This window comes from Acartia tonsa, chromosome 4, assembly GCF_053477335.1.
Source record: "Acartia tonsa isolate MP-2025a chromosome 4, ASM5347733v1, whole genome shotgun sequence".
NCBI classification, from domain to species: Eukaryota; Metazoa; Arthropoda; class Copepoda; order Calanoida; family Acartiidae; genus Acartia; species Acartia tonsa.
Window position 1 is genome coordinate 36,366,785 of NC_137263.1, and position 17,955 is coordinate 36,384,739.

Below are 17,955 nucleotides of genomic sequence, written 5' to 3' on the forward strand. Positions count from 1 at the left end.
GACTATTAACCTTTTTTCTTCCATTGACCTATCCCCGACTATTAACCTTTTTTTTTTCCATTGACCTATCCCCGACTATTAAAATTTTTCTTCCATTGACCTATCCCCGACTATTAATAATTTTTCTTCCATTGACCTATCCCTGACTATTAACTTTTTTTCTTCCATTGACCTATCCCCGACTATTAACTTTTTTTCTTCCATGGACCTATCCTTGACTTTTAACTTTTTTTCTTCCATTGACCTATCCCCGACTTTTAACTTTTTTTCTTCCATTGACCTATCCCCGACTATTAATCATTTTTCTTCCATTGACCTATCCCTCAATCTCTCTCTCTCTCCTTCTCCGAACTGTACTACAAATCAAGTTACTCATAAAGATTACTACGACTTTTATAGTTTTGTTTATTCGTCATTTTTTAAAGATTTAATGTCCCTCTCTCTCACTTCCCTTTTCTTCCGTCTTTATTTTAATTTCATTTTTTTATTTAAAACCGTATTTATAATTTTGTTTCTCTTTCTATTTAGGATCCTAATGTTTTTTGTTTAAAATTATCGTCCTGAAAGGGTTAAACTATTTAGCTAAATGTTAAATTTTAGTTTAATATCTGAACACATTCGGGCGCGTCGCTAGTATCATATTACATTAAAACTTAGTTTTCCTTGATTTACTATATTATAAACTTAAATTTTCTATTTTATGAATAGAAATTTAATACTTCAATATAATTTGAATAGCATAATAAAATAAATAATTTAACTAATCAGGGGCGTCCAAGCTTTTTTTTTGGGGGGGGGTAAAAAATTTTAGGGGGGGGGGGTAATTCGTGTTTGGGGGGGGTAAAATGGCGCGCGAAGCGCGCCGAAATTTTTTTTTACCCCCCCCAAAATTTTTACCCCGGGGGTAAAATTTGATTGGGGGGGGTAATTACCCCCCCTAAAGTCTGTTGGGGGGGGTAAATACTCCCCCCAAATCTGTTGGGGGGGGTAATTACCCCCCCCAAACTAATTTACCCCGGGGGTAAAATTTTTGGGGGGGGTAATTTAATTATATAAAAAAAGCACCTACCTAATCTATTAAGTTAATAAGTACTATCTTATAACATAAAGTAGTAAGTAAGGTTTATTTGACTATAGCTTCAGATTTCATTACTTTTAATACTGAGTTCTCCTTTTTAGGAAAGCTTCACATAGATCCCATGATGGTTCCACACTATTATAGGTCAATCCTTTGAGTGGTTTTAGGCTATTTTTCTCCTCCCTTTTTACCCTTTAGAAAACACGAGTTCTTAGATGCTAAGGGCGCCACTACTATTCAAATATATAGTAGTATCTCATTCTTTAGAACATAAAAATACAATAATTAACTCACTAACCAATGAACCAATATGATTTTACTTTAAAGTGAAGCGTCTTATAGGTCCTGGTAAGTTTTATAACTAGTTTTGAGACACCCTGACATCCTCCCAAAAGAAATCGTCTATAGAAATTCTTTTTCATTATTTAATGAAATATTTAATTTAGTTAGGTATCTATTTTATGGAATCTTCAGTGCTTTACAATTACATCATAGATCCCCGGGATGGTTTTAGCCCTTATAAAGGCCCAAGCAAATAAAACATGATCAAACTATTAAATTTTTTGTTATCATGGTTAAGAACTGTTTTAACTGGTTGGACAGTAAAATTTTTTTTTTAAGAACATTCAATTTGGGGGGGGTAAATACCCCCCCCAAAAAAATTTTTTTAAAGAACATTTATTTTGGGGGGGGTAATTACCCCCCCCAAAATGGTTTGGGGGGGTAAATACCCCCCCCAAAATCGTTGGGGGTGCCTACGGCACCCCCAAGGTAGGGGTAATTTTTTTTTGGGGGGGGTATTGTTCACAAAATTTTGGGGGTGCCTACGGCACCCCCAAAATCGTTTGGGGGTGCCAAATGGCCCATTACCCCCCCCCTTGGACGCCTATGTTTAACTTATTCTTCATAGAGTAAAATAATGGGTCTTATCATTCTGGTCATTGAGAGTTTATTATTGGTTATTGAACCAGTATGAGTTTTTAACATCTGACCTTTGGAAAACTTGAGCTCGTTTATAGACATTTATTTCCTATATAGATCTGTCATGGATCTTGATGCAATACAGCAAGCCGTTTTGTAAATGTTAAAAATTGGAAGATTTCATTAAATAAAAGTAATCACAAATGTAAGTAATAAATAATAAGTTATGAGCATAAGGAAAGAGGCCACATATCGATTCTGACACTTATTTGACATATTATATGCGTATAAAGCCAGCCAGGGATCTATATGGCTAAGACAATGGTCAATAAATTGATGTACATCTTTAAAAATGATACACAAAATTACCCCTTCTATAGATTTCATTTAGTGGTTGAAACGTTTGGACACTCATCTTAATGCGCCACTTAATCAAAATTCAATAAAAATCCTGAAAGTTGTTAAGCTAACGAATAAGAAAACGTTATTATGAGAGTTTGGGGACTAGTGAAATAAACAGCATATTGTAACCCCCGCCCTGGTATAAAGCAAAGCATTTTACACATATTACAAATTTGACTGTCAAAAATATGCTGCTACCATCTCTTTGTATATTTGTATACATTGGCATTAAATATTCTAACAAGGATTACAATATCCATAAACATAGTCTAGCCAAAAACATAAAAAGAAGATTTTATAAAAGAACGTGTCCTAACTTTTGTGATCTTTTAAAAATAGCTAGTCGGTGCTTTTAGTAAGTTGTAGAGTAAAATGATCCATAGAATTTAGATATGCAATATTTTTTTGTAGACTTCTTTTTTTTGTAGTAATTAGTGTTTTTTTTTTTATTAAGATGGTTTTAAGGTACTAAAACGCAACAAAAAAAAGAAAATTGCCATTATGAACAAAAATAGTAAGATCTTAATTTGACACCTTACTTTTTTAATTCTGTTAATTCAGTAATTATTAAACTAATCTATTTTGTTGAAGCCCGGTGAATCAAAACTTTGAACTTTGGGGAGCTCGTCACGAATGGGTTATAAAAATCACAAAAGTTAGGACACGTTCTTTTCTTGGTGCACATCTCAATAATATAAAAAAAAATCAAAAATATAGATAAAAGTCCCCATAGTTTTGTGCCAATGAATGCAATTTTTTGGGTACCAATATAATTTACAGCCCTATGTTAATGTTGAGAAATAAAAAAAGATATGAATACTAAAGTTGATATTGTATTTCAGCTGCGCCGTAGTGAGCAAGAGGCTGACCTGCGTCCCATCACCCCCAGCAAGATTCCTGTGGGCGCCTGGAGGGCAGAGGAGGAGAAGGCCATCAACAGAGCTTTGAACGGGTCCTGCGACTCAAATAGGAATGTTCTAGAATTTATCCCCCCAAAAATAAAGCTTTATGGGGGTTCAAATGAGTTGCTGAAACGACTTTATAAACGAACAAGAAAACAACATCCAGAAATAGCGAAGCACAAGGTTGGACAAACGGACAAAGAGGGAGAAAATAGAGAGGGTAGAAAAAGCAGGGTTTCGGATCCGCATTGATTTTTTGCGGATCCGGATCCGGATCCTCAAAATTTGGTCAGTGTGGATCCGGATCCTACCGGATTCCGGTTCCGGATCCTTGACAATAAAAATAAAATCACCAAACCTTTCAAAAATATTTATTCTTTAATTCGAAGTCAAAAATACTTTTAATTTTCAAGTCTGACCCTAAACCTTAAAGATTGGCTCTCATCAAGAGAATGTCTGAGATTGTATATAAATTTAGGTAGATTTTTCCCTTTTTTCTGCATTTTTTTGAGTCCAAGGATCCGGATCCGCATTTTTTTGCGGATCCGGATCCGGATCCTTGGACTCGAAAATATGCGGATCCTTGCGGATCCGGATCCGGATCCGAAACCCTGAAGAAAACACAGGATAAAAAAGTGACAAAACCTTCATGTATGAATATAGATGTCGTCTTTTGTAGCATGACCGACTGGCTAAGTTTTAGAAATATTTCTAAATAAAAACTTCTTTAAAAGTACAATCACACATTTTTTACCAATCTAAATTTTTACATGTCTATTCTAGAACTTTTATATCCAGGGAGGAGAGATCAGTCTCCCCCAACCCTTCCCCTGTCTCCAGGATCCCCAAGATTGCGCTCAAAATGGGAAATCACTACCGGTCTGTTCAGGTAAAATATTGATATAACAAACTCTCCATGTATAGAATAAATGTATTTATTGTAAAGTTTTGATACAACACGAGATCATATTTGGTGAAATTTTGCTAATATATGCGCATAAATATACGGTCAAACGCCTTACAGACAACCAACCCTTTAATTGCACGACATTAGTTTGAAAGTCCTAACTGTCCATGGTTTGGGCCAAGAAATTCCCCACAGTCTAACTACTTATAACTGCGACTGACATAGCAGCAGTAGGAATCTTTTTTTTGACGACGTTCAGGCTTGGTTTTGTTCCAAAATTCTAACCTATCATCTTCCCGATAACGATATTCGTATTAACGCATGTACTTTGCAGGAGAAGATTGAGAAGGCAAACAATGAGAGGGAGGAGAAAGGACGGAAGATGCGAGGGAAGCGGCACAAGCTGACCCTGACACCCGCCACGTCACACTCCAAGATTCCCAGCAGATGACAAGAGGAAAATATTATTCAACAGCAACATCATAACAACCAGGTTCAGTTTAATTGACTTTCCCCAAAGCTGTTAAAAATTTTATGAAAACTAGGGATATAAAGGGATAAGACAATTTGATGTTCATCCCCAATGAAATTAATAAAAATAACTTCATCTGCAGATTAAACTTATTGGTTTAAAAGTTTGGACACTGATTGTCTGGATCCTACCAAATAAATTCAATATAAGTTCCGAAAGTTTTTTAGCTAACGATTAATATATTACATTAATTGTACAACAAATATCGAAATGGCCAATTTATTTTGCAGTCAGGATAAATAATAAAAAAACATACCCAATTTAAACTTTGCCTGGATTTTTTTAATTACTCCAATTAAACGCAATGTTATAAATTTAGACACAAGCTTCCAATACAAATATACCAACACCTTTCCACCAACACAACAACCTTCACAACTACAACAACAACAACAGCTGCGGTGACCGACAGCCGCGCAGAAAGGACACAGATCCGCAGACGCGCAGCATGAGCATTCCGCGCAACCTTGGCGGCAAACCATTGCAAAAATGCCGCAGCGACTCTAGCTTGACGCGGTACACAGGCAACATGCGAGCCGTGTACGGCGGTCACTTCTAGCAGGGCCGCCTGTATCAGGCGGCTGCGGCTAACGCGGTGAAAGTACCGCCGCGGATGGCGATTAGCCAGACAGCGGCCGAGGATGTTGTGTTTGAGTACGAGGAATTTGTTCAGGGTGATGTCGAAATTATTGGTGAATCTTGTCGACAAAATGGCGAGCAGAATGCGTATGATGACAGTAGGAGCGACGCTTCTTCAGAATTCAACTAGAAATAATACAAAACGGACAAAACTATTATAACCAACATTTTAAGTGACTTAATTGCTTATGTAATTTTAAAAAGAGCTCAAAATATTCAAAAATAAATCAGGAATTCAACACAAAAAAAAGACAACAAATATTAATTTAAACCATTCTTCTCTTGAAATGAAACTTTTGTTAAATTTTTTCTGTCTTTGAAATGATATTTTCGTTTTTAGCTAAACTTTAACCTGACAAAACAAAACTAAAACAGTCAACTACAATGTACTTGATATGAGTTTAAAGTATGAAAAAAAAATCAACAAAAAAGAACAAAATTAAGTTTGATTGTTTTGTAAACCGGTGATATATTCTGTATTTTACTTACTAACCATGTTTAACTAATATCATTGTTCACTTCTCCTTGGAACTCGGTTTTGAAAAAATAGAAAGAACCTAAGATTTGACTACTTTACTAAATTTTGGTCATACCAAATTAAATCGCAAAATCTTGAGTAAGATGCATTTTGTTGTTATAAAATATTTAATAAAATTACATCGAAGAGTGTTCTTTAGCAAATCTTATGATAAAATTTAAGAAAACCCTTCATTTGAATATCTTTTTTGAAACTAAATATTATGTTCAATTATTTATCAAAACCAACTAAGATTCTTTCATTGGTTTCAAACTTGTGTTCCAGAGAGAAGTGTATTGTTTAAATAATTTGTGGGACAATTTTTATTCTAGTTTTACCTATAATAGTTTTCATTGCACATTCAAACAATTTTTTTGGATTTTTAAAAAATATGTTTACAATTTCTTAAATATTTGGTGCTAGAAAAATCTTTTAAAATTAAAATTGTTAAAGTTTTATTTAATTTGTATGTTAATCAAATTATGCTTATGAATTAAAGTAAAAAATATTGAATATCTAATACTTCTTTTTTTACAAAAAAAATTCTTTTTTTATTTTAATTTTAAAAATTAAAACTAAAGTTTCATCTATTAAACATCACAATTTTTAAAAAAATAATCATTAAAATAGTTTAAAGATTTTCTTTTTTTTTCTTTATTACTTTATAGTATAACAAGGAAGACAGCATCCATAAAAACAAAGCCCATATATTGACAAACCAATAATGTCCGTTCTAACATTTACTATATTATATAGAAATTTTGCCGAAAGGATGATCCGAAATAACTTATAATGACTTAAGTTAAGTTTTATATAGATCAGACAAGTTTTTCATGAAAAACTAAAGTAAAAACTAATTATAGGAAAGCTTCGCTTTAAAAAGGCATTAAATTTATGTTTTAAGTACCATTTTTATAACAAAGAATACATGATTTGATTTTTATTACTTTTTGAAATGTAAAACTATTTCAATAATTACTTCAAAATTTAAGATTATACTTTTTTAAAGATATGATTTATTACAATTAAAATTATAATATTAAAAATAATGCAATTAATTATATTATAAACATATTATAATCATACATTATATAGTTTGTTTCTTTTTCTGTTATTCATATATAATAAGTCAAATAAATGAATTTTGGTTTAATTTCTTTTTAGTAGCGCAAATGCTCTATAACTAGATAAAAGTCAACCTAGTGCGTTTTTCTTGTAGGGAGGGAAGAAACATTGGACTGAAAATTATACTGAACTCAAAAGTTATAAAATATGGTTTCTCGTTCATTTCCTTAAAACTTTTTTTTAAATATAAGTGTTTAAACTTTTTCACTAATAATTCTTAAGTACACAAGGGTTAATTTTGTTTATCATGATTTCGGGTTGAATTGCCATATCCCTTAATAGTTAATATCCCTTTAATTTAAAATTTGTAGCTCAACATTCAAACATACAATGAGTTGAAGATAGAATTTTAAAATGTCTAATACAAATTTAAGAGCTATTTTTAAAAGCGAAGCTTTTCTATAATTAGGGTCGGTCCGTCCGTCCGTCCGTACGTCCGTCCGTCCGAGATAGATAGCTTTTATTCGTTAATTTAGGCATGTTAGAGTTGTCCTATCGATTTCAAACTTTGCATGATGATTCCTGTAGTAGTTGGGTACGATTTAGAAAGCGTAGCAACTCTATAATCATTACAAGAATGTCCGTACGTCCATTTTAAACATGTTGATTTTTCTACTTTTTTAACAACAAATTTTCAAGTGTTTTAATTATCCGTTTGATCTGATTTTTGGTATATTGATTCCTGGGACAACAAAGAACAATATTATAAGCGAAGCAACTCTATAATCAAGTCCAAAAATGTAAGTATGTCCATAAACATTATCCTGTTTTTAAGCAGTTTAACAACAAATTTACCTACAATTTTAATTCGACATTTATACATTTATGTTCCGATTTTTCAGTTCAGAAACTATACAAGTGTTAATGTCCGTTTGTCCTACCGTTTCAGTGCTTCGCTTTAATGGATGTTGTCATCCTTGTTTTTAGATAACTTGTGATTTTAATTTGTTAACTTCTACTTAAAAGCAGGGTCTTTAAACCAAAATTATGTAGTAGGGGTTGCCTAAAAATCTCAGAAATTGTTAGATGTTGATATATAGAGAATTGCTTAGCTTAAGTTATAGCTTTACCTAAGTATAACATTAATACAACACTGCCTTAAATAGAACAGTCCTGTCGCCTCTCCCTTGCCGTTTAAAGTTATTTTTGGCCTTAGATAGGAATTAAGCTATTTATAACAGGGAGACGGTGGGGTTATAAGAAAACACTTCTAAGAGAGACAGTTCCAATTATGGCTCCCCTCAAAAAAAAAAGCTTTAGTCTAAGACCCTGCAGGCTTTGGGCGCGGCGCAGCCAACGCGACATATTAAAGTAAAAACAAACAAGGGTTAATTACAGTTTTGAGCAAGTGAGATGAAAAGTCCTAACCCTTATAGTTGAAGTGTGTTGAGGGGGATACAAGCAACCCCTGATTCATCTCATGCTCAAACCTAAAATGGTCAAAACTGCTTGCTTTATTATTTGTAATCAAGTACCCCATTGTTCTACTCTACTAGTGTTTAATTATAAATTTATTTACAACTGTAAAAGTGACAAACAGGGCTACCAAATAGAAATTAGGAAATTGCTATTTAGTTGGGGTGCTGCCACTTTTACCACTATCAAAAATACAGCCACTGTATTTTTGACAAAAAGTGTGTTTGTTTTTACCAATTTCGTATATATTTATTACCAATTAAGTTTTGAGCATGAACCTCTTCCCAAAATGCATCATAATTGATTTAATTGAAAATGGTTCCTACTAATGCTTGTTGAATGAATGCATTTGCCAATAAGTCTACCTTCCATCTGATATAACCTAGCCTGACCTAAAGTAAAACACAAAAACTAATCACTCCCTCCCCCCGCCTTATTTTAAATTTTTTCTTTTATGCTGGGCACTTTGAGGGAAACCGCCACTTACATACAAAAGATGTGTAATCAAAGTGTTGGTTATCTTCTTTTTTCTGTGTCGGCCACCCTGTGCTAAACTCAGTTATTCAAGACATTTGAAACAAAAAAAGAGAAAGAGGGGGGGGGGGGCTAGGGGGTGGGAGGTCTTGCACTTTTAACATCTATAAATTCTTTTTAACAGTCAGTGCAAAAATTCTTTTGGAGTTATGTTATAGTAGTTTTTAGAGAGATCAAGGGATAGATATGTAAATTAGCGCATTTATAGCAACGTATTTATGATCTTTCATGAAAGGAAATGAAATTTAAATTTAGTCGCTCAAATCGAGCGTTGTTGCTTGTCAAAATGAGGGCTAATACAATCTTTATCAATATAGAAAAAGTAGATGAATGTCTCTCTGTGTGTAGCGAAGGATAACTCCAAAACTAAAATGAGGCCTTTTGTATAAAGCTTGCTAACTGCTAAACCCAGTGGACCCTGCTTTCCGGGTTAATTACCCACTGGTAATACCTGAAGTTTGGGTTATTTTCTCAGGGAGTGGGAACCCCCACTTCTGATAATGATAAGTACTTTCAGAGAAAAATCAGATATAAATCTTACACTAACCTCTTATTTTCTAATTAGTTACAATATACAAGTGAATAACAGGATGATACTGAAAAAAAGTAATTTTGGTCGTATAACATTCCCTACAGCCCTAATAGGGAGGTGGGGATAATGAGAGAAAAATTTGTAATAGCCATGATAATTTACCAGTTTTCTTGGTAGCGTAGCTACTCTATAGCTAATATTTGTTTGTCTGTCACTAAAAATAAAATTGAAGAAAATTACTGTAAATTATATGGCTCATTCAACAAACAATGCACGCACCATAAAATAAACAGACTCACACACACATGCACAATTTACAGAAAGTAGTATCCATACTGCTGTTATGCCAGGTTCACGACAAAAAATAGGTAAAGTAGGGGGAATGCATTGGCACAAAACAGGCGCAACTTATTCCTATGCATAATTATCCTTGTTATATTTGTAAAAGGTTAATGATAGTGTTAAATGCATAAAATGCAACTTGTTACGGTAGGGATACTCAAAAATAACAACCTTTACAAATAGGTCATAAGAAATCATAGGAATAGGCGATTACTTCTGAGGATGTGAATCTTTCTTCAACCCCCCCCCCCCTTCCTCCCCTTATGAACGATAAAATAGCATGAAACCTTCATTATTTTGACAAAGACTTTTAAAAAAATATAAAAAAAAAACTCAGAAACGTCTGTGTAACGTAAAGAAGTTAATGTTTGTATTGTAGAGAATGTTTGCTTATAAAAATGCTTACTTCTGTGTATTAACAGTTTTAGTAAACAATACCCAAAATAATTTAATCATTGCGCTTAAAAGTATTAATCATTTTTAAAGGCAAAGCTTTTCTGTAAACTCAGTCCGAATGTTCGAGGGGCAGTAAATTATTGTAAATTGAAAAGTTTTATAGACACAATCTCCCATTCGTTGGTTCAATATACTGATTCGGTTTAACAAACCTTCAGTGTCCAAACCTTTCCACTAATTATTTTAATCTTCAGTAAGGATAATTTTTTATCCAAATTGGTGGATGTGCATCAATTTATAGTCATAATTGTCTTATCCGTTAAGATTACATCTGATTTTTTTTTAATCGTAAGGTTATTTATGTTTTGTGATCATTTAGAATTCTCATGTTATCTCTATCAAAAATATGTTTATACAATTATTGCTATGATACTTTCGGATATATTTGTCCTTGTTTCATTTAACTCTTTCAATAAAAAGTGTGTGTGTGTGTGTGTGTATGTTTGTGAGTAATGCAACACTCTATGTAATAAAATTTTGCAAAGTCCATTGTCACAATAGGGAATCAGGATAGGTTTTCTAAAAATCCTCTATTAAAGTAACAAAATGTCTGTGTTGTGTCTATCTTGTCTGTCTGTACCGAAGGATCTTGCTAACTGCAGAACTGATTTGGTTCTCCTTTCCAATGCAGTGTCTGATAGGTCCAGGATAGGTTAATAATTATTTTGGGGAGGGTACCAACACTCTCCGAAGATAAATCGCCCCAAGAAAAAAAAATCTCGGGGCGTAGCCACTAGTATTTATGAAAGTATTGTTTGACCTCAATAACGATTGAAATAAGCCTCCATAATTTTTTTGAACTTCATTGTGGTTTTTGACTTCTTTCCAACTTAATGATGGTTTATGCCTCCATTGTATGCCTCTACTTATATGTAGATGTTGCCATACATGTCTATTTCTACATTGATTTAGGGGAAATGTGTCTCGCTCCATCCACAAACAATATAAAATAATACACTTCAAACATTTACATATAAACAACAAACAAAAGTGGAAGATTGAATTAAAGAAAGTCCGACGCGAACATTAAGAAATGTAGAATAACTAAGCAATTATCAGCAGTATGGACCGACCCTAATTACAGAAAAGCTTTGCTTTTAAAGGTGATATATGTCGAATGCATAGTTTTAAATAAAGTAGCCACGGCTTACATGTAATCGGCATGCTGTCTACAATTAAGCTTTTAACGATTTACATCTTTACCTTTTACTATCTTTTTTGTTCCTTTTTCTTTTTTGCAGTTTTTTTTAATGTACTGTGTATGCACTTTTTCTAACACTAATATCAGATGATATATACAAAAATAGATTTTTTCGATCAATACCCTATGAGAAAAAAAAATCAACTTTAATAATAAAATTGTAATGTTAAAAGAAAACAAAGGTTTACACATTAATTTTGGTTTTAAATATAATTTTATGCGAAGCTTCTGAAAGCCACCAAAATTGTAATGTTGATACGTTTGTATTGCTTCTTGTCATTGTGCATAACCAGTGCAAATTATTTTCATTAAGGTTCTTCGTTTTTTTTCTCTTCATTTTTGCTTTTTTTTAAGGGGGTTATTTGTAATCCAATTTTGTATTGTGAGAAAGTGATAATTTTTACCTTTCCTCTCACGATTTTCTTGATTTCTTTCTGATTTTCATTTTAGATCAACACATTACAAGTCACACAATCATACACAAAAATCTGGGGCGTTGCGATGGGTCGGAAAATGTTATATTTTAGTAGAGCTAGAAGAAAAATATATATTTGAGGTTATTAAGTAAATGATAATATTTTTGGAAATCAATAGGACAATTCTAACATGTCTAAATAAAAGCTATCCAATATGAACGTTCGTACGGGTCATTAATTGTCGAAAAGTTTTGACTTTATTAAAACCATTTAAAATATAGATTTAAAATATAGAACTAATTCTGTGTTGGAACTTTAAAGTATTGCATAACAATAGTACAAAGATAAAATCATTATAATTTAATAACTATTATTATTTTGACTAAGATGTTATTTAAGTTGTCGTATTTTTTTAAGTAAAATAATGTAATTTAACAATATGAAACATTACCAAAATTAAAAGATTTTGTAAAATATTTTGTTGTTGTTGTGGTACCCTCCCATAAAATAGTTAAAAATCTTCCCATGACTTATGTGAAGGTTTGTACATTGTAAGGAGAACCATATCTGTTCAACGGTTAGAGATATCCTTTGGTACACACAGACTAACTCGCATACATCCTATTACTTTTGTATAAGAATATAGTAAGAGCATATGGCAAAATTGGAAGAATGAGGACGGACGGATCCATATTGTAAAGTATTTGCACTGTAATGTTAGCTGCGCTACTACAGAAACATTCGCCCTGTTTGATTAAAAAATGGGCAAGCATGGTTTTAGCTGAAAGGAGTGTTTATAGTTTAGTTAATTTACAACATTTTGTCCGTGTAATTGTGTGTGCATATGTGTGTCTGTGTGTGTATATTTGGTAGAATATCTTCAGTCGTCCGTGTGGGCTACACTTGCCCCACCCCCCCTTCAACTTAACTCAAATGAATATGATTAAAGCGCTTTCATACTTTATTTATTCACTAGGGGTTTTGCCCCAAGAAATATATTTTTTTTTATTTTACAAAAAAAAAAGTACTACTGCTGCTGCCCGTAGTTTAATATTCCCCAGAAAACATTTTTTTTATGGGAGGGGGGGTTGGGGGGGATTGGGTGGTGTTGGGGGGGGATTAAAATTTTTTTTTTTGAGGGGGTGTACCACCCACTAAGAAAATAGCTTAAAACCACCACAGGACCAATAGGTATATACCCTAAAGAGTAGAATCGGTTCAGTGGTTACCGAGATTATAAGGGACAGACGGACGGACGGACGGACAGAAAGACAGACATCGTTCTACATTGTATTATAGATTAATGCTATGGAGTACAAACGAACAAAGTGATTTTTAAAGCAGATGTTCAGGATTAAATTGTTAGGGGAAAGAAAAAAAGGAAAGGATAATAAATACTAGAAAACGCGAAACCTTCATGCATCATGATTGTCATACTGACGGACCAATTGAGTTGTAAGCTGGATGCTGTTTCTTTACAGTATCTTTATTTAAAAAAACTAGCCGTCTATCTTTAATAGCAGCTGAGAAAATAACATTTTTATAATAGCGTACGGACTAGCGGACAGACAGACAAAGGGAATTATAGAATAGCTTTATAAACCCTAGGGTGGTTTTGTGTTATCCTCTATCTATCCGAGGGATACTACCATATATTTTTTCTCACTGCCCCTCTTGAAAAATGAAAGGCCTGGCTTAAGAGGTTAAAGATTGGTTTAACCTTCCCCTTTTTTAAATTCCCATAACCTCTCCTTCTGCCTTATCTCATTTCATTATTGAGTTTACGACGAGATATATATTTTAGATGACTCATACATTGTATACAGTACATACAAGCCTTCTTGTTAATAGCGTGGCTACTCTACAAGAGTAGTTAGTATGTACGCCTTATATATGGCTTCTTATCTAAAGTGGCCATTCTGCAATTAGGACTAGAATCTGTACGTCTTGTTGTCAATAACGTGGTTACACTACAACTATATATTGTTGGTCTGCACATCTTATATCAGGGCTTTTCTAAAAAAAGAGACCTTTCTACTAACATTTTGGGTACGCATGTCTACTTGACTTCTTGTCTGTAAGTTTATATTCCATTTCTTATTCTACGTCTACATGTCCGTCTGTACAGCGAGCCTATTCTTCAATTATTGTCAATGGTTCATTCTGTAGGTTTTTGTCAAAAGATGGGTTATAGGTCTGAAAGTCTGATTAACATTGCGTTTGACTTCAATGAAAGTTTATTAAAGTATATTACTTGTGTATTTTCAAATTAAATTCGTTTTTCATAGGAGCTTCAATATTTGAAGTTTCCTTGCTATATTCATCTATATTTAGAGTTATATTACTTTTTCTTACCCACACACACACACACACACACACACACACACTCATAAAACACACATATACCCAAAGTGATTACATATTTACTTCATGCAATGTTAAATAAATTGCAATGCAAAACTCTGCAAAAAATCATCATGAATATATTTGCAAAGACACACATACATACAGCCCAACACACACATACACACACAAACAGAAAAATTAGGCATGAAAAAGGGTGCGGAATCAACCTATTAGCATAAAAGTAGAGATTTTAGAGGTCTTGAAAACTGAACAATCATTCTAATTATCAGTAACGGGGTATTTGATTGTCTGTTTATCTGTCTGTACTAAGATTTCTTGCTAACTGCTAGACCAATATGACCTTTCTTTACAGAAAAGCTTCTCATAGGTCAGGAATAGTTTTTACCTATATTGGGAAGAAAACCTCTACCCTCTAAAGAAAAATCGCCATCACCATTTTTTACTTTTCTTTTCGAAGCTTGAATTCTATATTTTCATTAGAAAAAAAATACAATAATTCACTTAATCTATGTTAACTAATTGCAATCATTCAATATTTTTTCCTCAAATACTTTAGTTTAGCGGCTTATTGTTGCAGTTGCAAAGCCTTGTCTAATAGTGATCTAAAGAGATAAGACAATTGTAGATAAATTGACGTACATCTTTAATAGAAATACACAAAATTATCCCTTCTATAGATTACAAATTCATTAAAATTCACAAAAGTTGTGAAGCCAACGAATAAGAAAACGTTATTATAAAACTAACTCTGGGGACTATTGTAATAAACAGCCCATTGTCCCCTTTCTCTCTCTGTTTGTATAAAGAAACTTAACTATCCCTTTAAATTGTCATGTTATCAAATGTAAAAATCTGTTGACCTCCGACTGCAATAATTTGTAAATTTTGTCGTCATAATCCTATCTTAAATTACACTTCAATTTTAGAATATAATGCTGATAATAGCCTAAAACCTGGAAGGATTTTGAAGCTTTCCTAAAATGGAAAACTCAATTGGTTCATTAGTTATTGAGATCTTAAAGGACACTACTACTTTTATAACAATATAAGGATTCTTGTAATATCAAGGTATAATATTGTAACGAAGCATTTCTATAAGCCTTACACAAAGTTAATATGTCCATATAAAACTTGTTCTCTTTTATCTAAGTTCTTTTTTAAAGTAGTGCAGCAGTAAAAAGCAAAAAATGAGGGTAAAAAACAGAAATCTGAAATACAGTAACAATTAGTGAAATAATAGCCAATACTAAATCATCTCTGCTGCATTACTATGTCCTAAATAATTTCAAAGATAGATATGAAGGGTTTTAAATATCTTAAGAGACACTTTTCATTGCAATTCAATTTTGTTTTGAGTAATTTAAACTGTTGTTTATAATATATCATCTGATCCTTAATTATAGATGACATGACTAATCTAAACCTTTACTTACCAAACCTAAATGTTGGGTTACATTAAAAAGTATTTAAAGCAAAGATTTTTACATATAAGACGTGTCTTCAAATCTATAATAGAAGGGTCAAATCCTTATTAAAGTATTTTAAAAAGTTTTTTTTGCGGCTTCCCTCAAAGTGCCTGGTTGAGCACAAATACCGTTTCCGTTGTCTATACTTTTTTTTATAAGAGGGGAATAGTCTTTGGTGTGTTTATGTTTTCTTTATGTCAGGTTAGGATTATATTGCTTAATAAATAACTCCCAATTTATTTAAAAACAAAAGAGAGGAGGGTGGTGGGTCTGTAACCTTTTATTCAAACTTTGGATGTTACAAGCTTGCATCTCAATAATCATGTCTTGATAGCTCAGTATGTCCAGTGTTCTTATGAGGCATTAAACATTCATATAGATTTTACAGATTTTTTTGTACACTTAAAGAAAATTATATCTTTTCAATATTTAAACCACTCTTTTGTCTCTTCTTTTAGAGAATTGTCATCCTTGTCATACAATTATTTGGAAAGGTATTAATATTTATATTTTCTGTTAATAGACATTGCGTGTCTATACTTAAAATTCTGTTTTCATTTGATGCATTTTTTAAAGGGACCTTCTTTTTCGAAATTTATATAATGAAAATCATTTTTAACCCTTAACAGTCGGGCCCCTTTATCGGTCGGGGAGGGGGGCCTTCAACACCCCCTACCCCCTACTGACCGTTAAGGGTTAAAAGACTAACTGTTTTAGAAATACATATTTCTAAAAATAATTTCAGAAAGGGACAATACGCTTTTGAAATTTACATGTTGAAAATCATTTTCCTCATGATAATTCAACACTCCTAATGATTATTGATTAAACTCCCTCGATTTTACGTTTTGGGTGCTATTCACTCACCTTCTTGGAAAACCCGGTGCATTATTATAATAAGGACATATGTGTAATTCTATAAGTGTGTTAAGAAATGGAGTAGTTCAGCCATTAAAAATCAACAAAAACAAAACAAAACTAAAGAATAAGAGTGTCCTCTACACACTTAAAACAGTAAACACATATGACTAATACAGATAGAGGGTAAATAAATGAAGATGAATGGGTGAGTGGTAAAAGAAACAAGTTATCTATCTCTCCCTCACACCAAAACATAATAAGCAATATCCAATTCTTTTTAATTGAACCCCCTCTGTAAACTTTTGCCTATTTATTTATTTTTTGCTTTATGGTGATGTTATTTAATAATGTTAAGATAATATTCAATATAATATGTTTAATTATTTTTGACGTTCAATATATAAAAGTTATAACTTTGCTTGATTATGGACGTTATCATTCATAGTCTATGGAACTATTAGTTATACATTCGGCTTATCCTTGTTCTGAACAGCAGCCCCAAAAACATTTGGAGGGGGGGGGGGGGTAGAATAGGTCGATCTAACGTAGACTGGGTGCTGTGAACATAATGCATCAAAAGTAAAGACTGCATGAGATAGCCCCGGGTTATAGGCAGTTTAGCGGGAACCCATAGGCCTTTTCTACATATCTTTTAAGGGGACATAGATTAATAAAAAGTAGAATCATCACTTTAAACTTTTGACAGAGAAATAGAAACTAGAAGTGCAGTTTAGAAGGAAAAAGAGTCCAAAGTGTTTGAATATCAAAGCATCAGAGTCAACATTTTAATATTTTTATATAGAATCACAATTGAGGCATAAAAGAGAGTAGATAACATGAATTTATATATATATATATATCTTTCTTAGGGGCACAGATTAATAGAAGTTAGAATCATCACTTTAAACTTTTGACTAAGATAAAGAAACTAGAGTTTAGAGTTTAGATGTAAAAATATCCCATTGTTCTGTTCTACAAGGATATACAAAAACATGAATTCATAGGCCTTTTCAACTTATTATTTATTGGGACACATATTAATGGAAGTTAGATTCATCACTTGGAACTTTTGACATAGAGAAATAATAGATACAAGCACTTTTAATGTTTATCATATTAAAGCAGAAAAGTTAAGGTAAATCCTTAATAAAAATCTAAAAATTGTAAATTAAAATGTATTTTTGTATTAACTACCTTAATACATTCTAAGAGTAATTTTTCTCTGATTCAAGTGAAAAAAGGCTTCTACTACAGCGTCGCTAGCGAGATTCGTGGCCATTTATTATTATGCAAATGGTTCCAATAAAAATGCGCCAAATAAAATGAAAAATGGTTATAGCA

General features: G+C 32.6%; 1 protein-coding gene across 4 annotated transcripts in view; it reads left to right on the forward strand.

Moving 5' to 3' along the window:
- Nucleotides 1-7,051, forward strand: part of LOC145317003 (kinesin light chain 1-like) — a 158,864-nt gene extending 151,813 nt beyond the window's left edge. For all 4 annotated transcript variants that reach the window (XM_080157861.1, XM_080157859.1, XM_080157860.1 and 1 more), the window contains exons 6-9: nucleotides 3,244-3,375; nucleotides 4,106-4,192; nucleotides 4,545-4,703; nucleotides 5,062-7,051. In XM_080157861.1, the coding sequence (XP_080013987.1) occupies nucleotides 3,244-3,375; nucleotides 4,106-4,192; nucleotides 4,545-4,661 (336 nt within the window). In that variant the 3' untranslated portion in view covers nucleotides 4,662-4,703; nucleotides 5,062-7,051. The remainder of the gene's footprint in view (nucleotides 1-3,243; nucleotides 3,376-4,105; nucleotides 4,193-4,544; nucleotides 4,704-5,061) is intronic.
- The last annotated feature ends 10,904 nt before the right edge of the window (nucleotides 7,052-17,955 follow it).